The sequence below is a fragment of the Mangifera indica genome, chromosome 16 (genome assembly GCF_011075055.1).
Source record: "Mangifera indica cultivar Alphonso chromosome 16, CATAS_Mindica_2.1, whole genome shotgun sequence".
NCBI classification, from domain to species: domain Eukaryota; kingdom Viridiplantae; phylum Streptophyta; class Magnoliopsida; order Sapindales; family Anacardiaceae; genus Mangifera; species Mangifera indica.
This window is the reverse complement of record NC_058152.1, coordinates 8,041,250-8,051,712: the sequence shown is the minus strand read 5'-3', so window position 1 is coordinate 8,051,712 and position 10,463 is coordinate 8,041,250. Positions and strand designations below refer to the sequence as shown.

General features: G+C 30.9%; 1 protein-coding gene across 1 annotated transcript; it reads right to left on the bottom strand.

Annotated features, from left to right (window-relative positions):
- Positions 1-2,433: 2,433 nt before the first annotated feature.
- Positions 2,434-3,707, bottom strand: LOC123199664 (NAC domain-containing protein 104-like). The gene is made up of 3 exons (XM_044614697.1): positions 3,403-3,707; positions 2,838-3,106; positions 2,434-2,706 (listed from the first exon to the last, which is right to left on the bottom strand). Exons 1-3 carry the CDS (start codon positions 3,563-3,565, stop codon positions 2,545-2,547), a joined length of 594 nt encoding a protein of 197 aa, XP_044470632.1. The 5' UTR covers positions 3,566-3,707; the 3' UTR covers positions 2,434-2,544.
- Positions 3,708-10,463: the final 6,756 nt, after the last annotated feature.

Here is a 10,463-nt window from a genome sequence, read left to right as displayed (position 1 = left end):
TGCTTGAAGATCACTAGAGAAATCTCTTTGTCATCGAAAAAATTGAATCTTAAAGTTTGAAAACCCTATGGGGAAATGTTATTTTTGAAAACTTAGGTTAGGAGAAAATTGTTAGTTTTTAGAGTTTAAAAGGGAAAAATAAAATAAAATTTAAGTTTATTTTTAATATTAAAAATGAAATAATAATTTTACCTTTAAAACTAATAGTTTTAATTGCTTATTAGTGGATAAATAAGATTTTTAAAATTGATAAGAAAAAACTTAAGAAAATAATATACTTCCTGTAGAAATAAGTCATTTGGTCTTATAAAAATGTTAAAACATAAATTGACTTGTATTTTACCAAAAGAAAGTTGAGTTGAGTGAGTGATGATGACGAGGATACACCAAATCTGTCCAATCCAAACCACTAAAAAAGGTTAGCAGTGGACAATTAATACAAAAATGTTTTCTACAAAGTCGACATTCCTATTTTTATTTAATAAAGGAAGGAAGATGATTATATTCTCCTATCATTTCATCTATTATATGCGTATTTCTTACCTAACTCTAAGTTTCATTTTCACTTATTATCAAAATTATCTACTTATTTTCAATTAATAAAAGACAATATTTACCTATTTAATTCTTATATGTTTTGCATGATTCAACACCTATACACATTAAAGCAAGAAGATAGGGATAGTCATTTATAAGCGTGAGGCTTAAGTAATTAATTAGTGATCAAAATCATATGTTATTATATTAATAAACAACTTTATTTAACAATAAATTATCATTTAATTACATAATAATATATAATTTTAATATCTAATTAAATATTAAAAAATAGATAGAAGGGTGTTCTGTACTTATATGAACAGAAAGAAAGGAATCAAATTAAACCAGGCCTAATTAAAACTCAATATCTAAATAATTTTTTTTTGAAATCTATAATATTCTTTTTTATTTAAATTAAAATAGAAATATATATATATATTATAATCTCATTATAATTCAAAATCTCAATTTTGACCATTTGAATGTAACTTCCTTTTGAAAGTTCTATGAGTATAGCAAGGAAGGAAATGATAAAAAAGAAGAAAAAAAATCATACTAGAGATTCCATACAAGCTACTACATTATCTTAGTCATTTTTTGTAATACACACATCAATGCACTAGGGACGTAGGCATTCTGTCCATCAAATCAAATCATATTAAAAATATTGTATTTTATTTTTGTTATCTCTATTTTTCATTTAATTATCAATACTCATTAATAAACACATCAAAATTACTTTAGTTTATCTTATACAAAACTTAAAATTGCATATATCAATTGATGATAAAAATTGCATCAATGATAGTTATGTAATGATAACAACTCATTGATGATGTTGTGTTTTATTAATTTCTTTTTTTTTTTTAACTTATTGTCATCTTGCTTTAACTCTTTTTTAACTACCCAATTTATTCCCACCTGGTTTGTTTAAGACTTCACAATTGGGTTTATAAATGAACACCCTTAATAAGTTGATTTTTAATCTGAGTTCTACTTAATATGTAGATAATTTTATAAACAGCCCAACAGATATTGTCCGCTTTGGGCTTCAGACCCTCACGACTTTAAAACGCGTCTAGCGGGGTAGGGCTTCGGGCCTGTACCCAGGTCCGAGACCTACATGGGCCACTAGATATTGTCCTCTTTGGATCTTTAGGATCCTCAAGGTTTTCTTACGCGTCTATTGAGTTAAGGGCTTCTGGCCCCTGCTTATATACAAGTTCAGTAGACAGAACGGGAGCGATGTGGGACTTCAGGTCATAACAAATAACACTTTTTCTTTAATTCTTATCTTTGCTTCAACTATTGTATAATATTATTGAAAAGTAGGGGTAATATTGATTTTTTTATGGTCAAAGAAAGCATAATGTCAAATTCAACATATACTCCCTATCAATAGGTGAGTTGAGCAAAATTTTCAAAACCATAAATGTGTTAAAAACTAAGAAATTTTGTAAGGGAGATTAGTGGAATTACTCATTCTACACTCTAAAAGACATTAGGAGAGCCCATTTGATTAAACAAGAAAAAAAAAAGAAAAAGAAAAGAAAAGATAAAGTTCCATGATATACCTCTCCTACCTTTAAAATCAAGCCTAACATGAATCATTCATCCTATCAACCTACCCACTTTATAAAGAGAAACAGAAACCTTAAATCTCTCAAGATCTTTAGAGCCCAAGCTCATTATAAATTCCAAGGAAGACCCAAATATTCAAACTACTAATTAACATATAATCACATAATATGTTATTTAAATACTCAATTGTGTATTTAAAATTGAGTGTTCTTCTGCATTAAAGTATTTCAAATGATTGAGATTAAATTCAATATTCACCTTTAATATAAAATTTTAAGTAATAATATCTATATACATTTTCAACCGGTAAAATGTAATAATAAGACCACAACCAAGTTAACATTTGATTAGTATATTAAAGCAAATATGTACAAGGAAGGAAATATAATTAAAGCATGAACAATAACAAAAATGTAATTCAAACTAATTAGGCAAACTTATATCAGCAAGATCATCTTCTAATGACAAGAACATTTCATCTAGACACGAAAGCTCGGTTCCATTGTCATCATCATCTCCATAGCACAAACTCTCAGAATTATTCTTCCTCTCATAAACTCGACATAGAACCCATTTGCAGAAATCCTAAAACCCAAAATAAAATTATTAGAATATCCCTTTTATCATACATCACTATTTTTTTTTTTACAATTGCTATGAGGGATTAAACTGAAGTTCGAATTTATAAAAATACAGACGTTCGATAATTTACTTACTAGTTTTCGATTTCTTTTTCTTTTGAAAGAAGAATAATTGAATGCAAAATTGCAGAGATGATATTCCTGCAAATTCCAACCGATTTCTACACCACTTGGAGCTTCGCCAGTGAAGAATGAAAAATGTTTCTTGACTCCAATTTTCTTGCCGGCACTTGAGAAAATAGGTAGCTCAAAATTCAAATCCTTCCAATACCCATTTTCACTCACTCGATTCTCCATCACTTGGCTGAAGAAGTACCACTGGTTTCCACTGCACAACGCTTTTCCTGTCAAAACAAGTGAAAATGGATAATCATGGATAAATAATTTTCTTTTTTGAGAATTCAGAAATCCCTTGGCACTTTTTATTGTGAGCCAGATTTCAAAATAAAACCCCCATCTAACCCTAGAATCTTTAAGAACAGCGATACAATGAACTTTAATCATCGGGAGTCAAACCCCAGACCTTATAGGAGTAGACCACGGACTTGACTAGCTGCTAAAACTCTTATGGGAAATCATCAATAGATAATATAAACACAAAATAGAAGAAATGAGCAAATTGATTGATGTTAAAATATACCATTAAGTTGCCAGGGGTCATGAAAAAAAGGAACAAGATCCGGAATGATGTTAGGATGGCAAGGCAAAAGAGAGGCCTTGCGGTAGAGAAAGTGAAGAATAAGTTCTTCATCAGTTGGCAGGAATCTGAATCCAGGGGGAAGATTTACACTGCCATCGCACATATTTTAGTTGATTGATTTGTGTAAATATGTCGAGTTTTGTTTTTTTATTTTTTTATAGAGTTGCGATGGTTTAGAGTTTCAATTTTTGGTCTTTGGGTGTGTTTTTTAGGGCTGAGGTACATGAGGTATATATATAGAAAGGGATGATTTGGTTGATTAGAATTCAAAAGGTGGATTGAGTTTTGCGATATATATTCAAAAGGTGGCTCTACATGATGAAGATTATGATGTGCATTCTGATAAAAGAGAATGTATAATCTTCCATCAATCAAATAATATATACACATTTTTTATATACAATATAGGTAAATAAATAATATGTTATTATGTGATTGGATGATTTTAAATTAAAAATAAAATAACACTCAATCACATTATAATATATTATTTGTGTATCTGAATTATATACCAAAAATATATACACATTTAAAACATTGCTCATCTGTAATAGTCCAATTATATGACAAAACTAATTAGAAGATAGTTCAATTAATTTCTAGTTAGTTTAGCTTTGAAAGATTTGATGTATCTTTGTTTTAAAAAACAACAAACAAAAGATAAATTATAATATCAGATATGCCCTAATTAAATAACTCGTATGTCAATGAACAAAAATTTAAAACCATTAAATTAAAATGGAATAATAAGTAAGAATATGATGTCGGAATTTGATATTGTAAGTATAATTTCTACCTTGAGAGGTGGTCTATAGACAAAAGTAATATTAATTTAGATAATGCAAGCATATTAAGTCTGTGTAAGATCATATATTAAACCAATATCATAAAGGTCACACAAAAATTTTCGGGTTTCTTAATTGATTCTTTTGGGTCACATGAGTTTGGATTTTAAGTCTTTGTATTATTATATTTAAAATGTAATGTTTTAGTCATTGTCTATCTCAGGATCGAGGTTCTCATTTAATATTAAATAAAATATTTCATATATATAAATCAAAATGACAACTTATAATTAAATTATGTAATTGTTTATTTGTTTTTTTATTTTAAAATTGTTCAATCATACATGATTATCTTAATTTTTATAAATAAATTTGTATGTTTTTTCACATAATATATATCAAAATAATAAATATTTTACAATTTAAATCAATTTTTTAAATGAATCAATAATTCAAGTGACAACAATCCTAATTCTCTATCAAATGATTCTGTTAATAGTAAAACAAATTAAGACAAATTTGAACATCATTTTCTTGATATATAATTTGGCAAGTAATGATTTGATCCTATCTAAAACTGGATAGCTGATGATTTAAATGAAAGTAATCAGAAGTTATAAATTAGATAAACCATCTTAATTATATCATCAAACTTATCCATGTCACTTTTAATATTAATTATTAAATTTGAGACTGCATGGTTAGTTTTGTTCTTGAAATTTAGTCAAGGTGACCTCATATACTTATGGTGAAAGTGTCAGGTAGCACTCTTTTTTTCCCAGAAAATATGAATATTTTCTCCAAAATTAATAATTTACCTTCATTTTACCTCATCCATGTTGATCTTAATATTTCATGAGGCTACATATATGTAATATCCTTAGATAAGTGTGAGGGGTATTTTGGTCATTTCTTTTCAGTTCGATGCTATAATTATTGCTCTATTTATTGTTTATTATTGTGTGTATGTACGTATATAGCAATTGTATACACTTGAGTGAGCCTAGAAGGTCATTATGATCTTTATGTTCATTGTTATGAGAACTGAAATCATGATCCCATGATTTTAGCATTGGGATAAGTATGAGCTTGCCTTGCATGATCTTTGCACTTTATTTAGGAGGTCAATTGCGTTTTGAAGAAAAACTAATGATTTTTCATAATATACAACACACACAGAGCAAACCAAGGAGAGAACAAAGAGTTTCATGCACTGTGAAAGGAAGGAGATCGCTGGAAATCCATAGCCACGTGAAGACTCAAGCTTCATTGGAGGAAAGGTAGGCATTCTTCACCTTCTCTTTGAAATTTATATTGAATTTTGGGAATTATTTGTATAAACATGATTTGAGTCGTTGTTTATTGCTTGGTGTGGTTTTTGATTCAATCTTATGCCACGAAAATCTGTTAAATTGATTTTGGATTGGAATGATTATTTTCTGGGATTAAGTTATATGCGAAGGAACCTTTGAAATTGTAGTTGTGTCTATTCCAAATAGAAAGTCAACAAGAACATGATGTAGCAGACGTCAGGTACACCCGTGCATAAGAGGTGTGCAACTATGCCTTGATTGGGTCTCTGTCTGGCACCACAAAGGGCCAGGCATGTAGTGTGCATATCAAGTTGGTGCTCTGCTATTAGGCATGCATTCAGCTACCTAAAATGCAACATGCAACATGCACACTTGCTCAGTCTATGACACACTTGCTCAGTCTATGGCACACTCAAGCCACTTGGGGCGTACTCGTGCAACTTGTGGCTTACTTGTATGCCCCCATAAACTGCAATCCAAATGTGTCACACCTATGTCAAAACCCTATAAAGTAATTTTTGCCTTATTTATAAGCATAAGAATGGGTTAGGTGATTATAAGGGATTGTAAAGGATCATATTTGAAAACATAGTCATAGTTGTGTATATAAATGGTTAAGAGTCATGTTGCAAACTAGTTGATAAGACATCTTGGTCTTGAGAATACATGGGCTAATTGATAAGATGTCTCAGGTCCTAGTAGTGGAAGTGGAGTTAACTGGATAGGCAATGATAGTGGAATTAACTCGATAGACAATGATAATATAAGCGACATTTGAGATAGTTGTCCCCTTGGACCATTTTCACAAGGGAGGTAAGCGACACCTGAGATGGGTGTCCAACTTGACATGCATGGATGCCCATTTCAACATAAAGGCATAGAAGAAACCTAGGACAGGTGTCCATCCAGATGCATAAATAGTGAGACTTTGTCGAGAATATTCATAAAGAACACCAAACTTATTGTGAATGCCTAGTAAGAGTTACGACTCACATATTCTTGGTTTTGTAGGTAGGAGAAACAACGAGATAGGCGGTGAGACGATTGGATCAACACACTGAGTTGTGTACTTTGCTATAGTTGTCTTGACATTTTATTATGCATTGATTTCGATTTCTTTAATTTAGTGCATATTAAGATTTAGAATAATGTTTTTATGTTATTTTTGTAAAGACACATTTTGGCACATTTTTCATTAATAATAAGTGAATGATATTCTTTAATTAATCTACATTGAAACTATATTTTTACATTAATTATAACTAGATGACATGTTATTTTAGTATTTTAACCATTTGAGACAAATACCTAGGGTAGGGTGCTACAATATCATTCTAAGATGATTTTTAACAAGGAATTTTAGCTATATATTTTACTCTTCTATAAACACCTAAACTTTTTGAAGTGGAAATAATATGGTATGTTTAGTTAATGATATAAAAAGTAAGATTTTAGTTGTATTTAAGGGTAAAAAAATATTTTCTTACGATGTTTTAATTGATTAAATATATAAAACATTAGAAGATTGTAAAGTTGTATTTTTTACCTTTAATGTTAGTTGGTATGAGATAATTATTTACTAGTGTTATTCAGTGTTAAAATACAAATTTTCTACTTGCATTGCATCAAAGAAGTATTACTTTAAACCGATAATATAGTTGACACCTAATAATGTTTGAGGACTATAAAAATGTTTTAGTATATGTTGCTAAAATACTTGGATTTGGATTAAATTAAGAATGGATAAGAAAGTTGAATGGTAATTTTAGGGTTGAAATAATAAAGAATGCCAAATAATTGATACTTTTAATTTATTCATTACTATCCAACTCCTTTTGAGCTAATTGCCTTTGAATGTTGAATAATAATAGTGCAAAGAGACCAATTTAGTGCACCAAATCTAATTTCATTTATAAAACAAAAGAAGTTAACATAAACAACTAAAACCATAACCAGCATAAGCATCCAATATTTTCTCTCTCCTATCATGTGTTTTCTCCTTTCTCTAAAACCTTAAACACTTGTCCCCTTCTGTTTGTTGCTTAACCTTTGCTTGTTTTCTCCTATCTCATGCGTCTAATCAATGGCCCTTTTGATGCCAACCTCCTCGTTGGGGACCTCTTTAGTCTCTAGTTTTCCCTTTGTTTTTCTTTTTTCTACCTTATATTTGTGGTTTGCTTTTATTAGTTTCTTTTCATCTATGTTGTGGTATATGTATGGTTGTGTCATTTTTCCTTTCTGTGTTGTTAGGGTGCTTGGTTTCTATGTTTAGGTATTGATGTTGGTGTTTGGCTTGCATTTTCTATTTTTGTTTGTGTGCGGTGGCCCTAAGTTTCCTCTTTCTAGTGGTTTCCTTATAGTGGTGTGGCAGAAGTAGTGTCTATGCTCCCTCTTTGATTGATGTTTGTCGCTTTTTGTTCTTGAGAGAGTAGGTGTTCTTGCCTGTAGTTGGTGTTTTGCTAGGTTCAAATTTATGCACTGGTGTTTTATGGATTGATTAGCTCTATCCACATGGTTACTTTGTTACATGGTTGTTAGAGTGTTTATTTTTGCAAACGTATTTTATGTGGTCTTGCTTTAGTTCATTTTCTCTTTTGTGTAGGCTGTTTTCTTTTTAAAGTGGGGTGTTGGAAGTATGTGGTTCTTTATAAGTAGCACAGGATGGCTAGGGTCCCTCAGCTTAGTTCTTCCTTTGGGGATATGCCCCTCTCTACTGAGAGTGGTGATGGCAAGAGCAATCTTTCCATGTCAAAGCTTTGGAGTAAATTATTTGACTGTAAGAAGATTGTAACGAAGCTAGAGTATTTGCCTCCTCCTTCAAGGAAGTCTCCAAACAGAGCTTTTATAGCTTCGTCGAAAGAAGTCATAGACCAAGGTGCTAAAAAGTAGGAGTTATGTGCGGTCGGTTTGTTTCTTGGTCAAAGGATTCCTTACCCCATGGTGAAGAGATATGTTGACAAAATGTGGGCAAGTTTAGGCCTTCAAGAGATCACTACTAATGGAAGAGGAATGTTTATTCTCAAGTTCAAAAGTGAGGAGGATCTTATGAGAGTTGTTGAAAAAGGAACTTGGGTTATAAGAGGCCAGCTTTTCTTTGTTCAAAGATGGAAGCAGAATTTAGTAATGGAAATGGAGAACATCAAGGTAATGGCAATTTCGATGAAAATTTACGATATTCCATTGGAATATTTAAGTGCCAAAGGGCTAAGTCACTTGACATGTAGTTGCTAGACGAAAGTAATATGGAATTGAAAGTTGAATATAGTTAGAGGCTATTGAAATGTAATAAATGTAAAAGCTATGGCCATGTTGAAGAAGAATGTAAAATAAGTGCTGAGAAGAAGTCTTGCAGTAATGGCCTAAATTCTAAAAAGGGTCCTGGAAGTAGAGAAAGAAGTAGTGATAAGAAAGTTTTTGTTTAAAAAATTTGTAAGAATGAGGTGCTACCAATTTAGGATATTATTGGTAATGGAACTAAATAGCTTCCAGAACAATCTACTCACCTTATTAAGGAGGTAACGTTCAATAAGAAGGAAGAGAGAATGGAGATAATCCGCAAGGCTCATAAGGCTAAATTAAGATAAAAAGGAAATGTGGTGATTAAGATTAGTAAAGAGGAAGCTGAAAAGAGAAAAGAAAAAGAGTTATTGATAAGTAACAACAAAAATGGGAAACTTTCGAGCATTATAATCAATAAAGGTGAGAAAGAGGAATAAGAGCCAAATTCAAATAATAATAAAATGGAATCTCCTTTAGTTATGACATTCAGAAAATTACTAAAGGTAGATGAAAAAGATTTAAATATGGCCTCAAGTAGCACGATAAGCAAATACCAAAAGAAGAAACTTGCTATAAAAAAGAGGGAGTCCAATCCCACCAAACATTCCAATGATTAATCTTGTAGCTTGGAATATTAGGGGATTAAACTCCTCACTAAAACAAAAGAAATAAAACTTGTTATAGCTAAGAATAAGATTAACTTGTGTGCAATTCTTAAGACCAAGTTGAGAAAGGAAAACATGTAGAAGATTAGAAGAAATATTTTTGGTGATTGGGATTTTGTGAACAACAATGACCTTAATTCTAGAAGTTGTATTTGGGTGGCTTGGAACTAACGAATTGTGAATATTTTGATTATCAATATAGATAAGCAAAGCTTTCATATAGAGGTTACCATTTTTATCCAACGAAGATAAGTTTTTCATGACTATGGTTTATGGTATAAATTGTTGTATTGATAAAAGAAAGCTTTGGGAGGAGCTTGAGAAGATTTATGGTTGGTTAAATCATTTTCGTGGATAATCCTTGGAGACTTTAATGTCATAAGAAATAGTCAAGAGAAAGATAGAGGTTTTAATTTGTGGGAATGACATAAAGATAAATTAAATGAGTGCTACAAGAATATTCAAATGGATGACCTTAGATATATGGGTAGTTTTTACACTTGGAACAACCAAAGTGAAGGAGATAAGAAAGTGAATTACGAGTTTGATAGAATTCTCACAAATGAGAAGTGGGTTGACAAATTTCCAAGATCTTTTGGTTGGTTCCCTCTCGGAATCATTTCAAACCACTGTCTGAGTATCCTTATTGGTGGGAAAGAGATGCAAACTAAGAGGCCTCCTTTTAAGTTCTTCAACTATTGGGCGAAAGATTGGAACTTCATGTGAATTGTGAAGAATGTTTGGAAGAAAAACATAAGAGGTAGTCCCATGTTTAGGCTTTATTCTAAACTTAAATTGGTCAAGGCTAAACTAAAAGAGTTAAACAAGAAAGAGCTTAGTGTTTGTTCGAGAGAGTTAAGCTTGCTAGGAGTGATCTAGAAAGAGTTCAAACTAAGCTCTCTAGATCCTCTCATAATGATAGCTTTATTGAAGAAGAAAAAAAGAAAGCTCAAGATTTT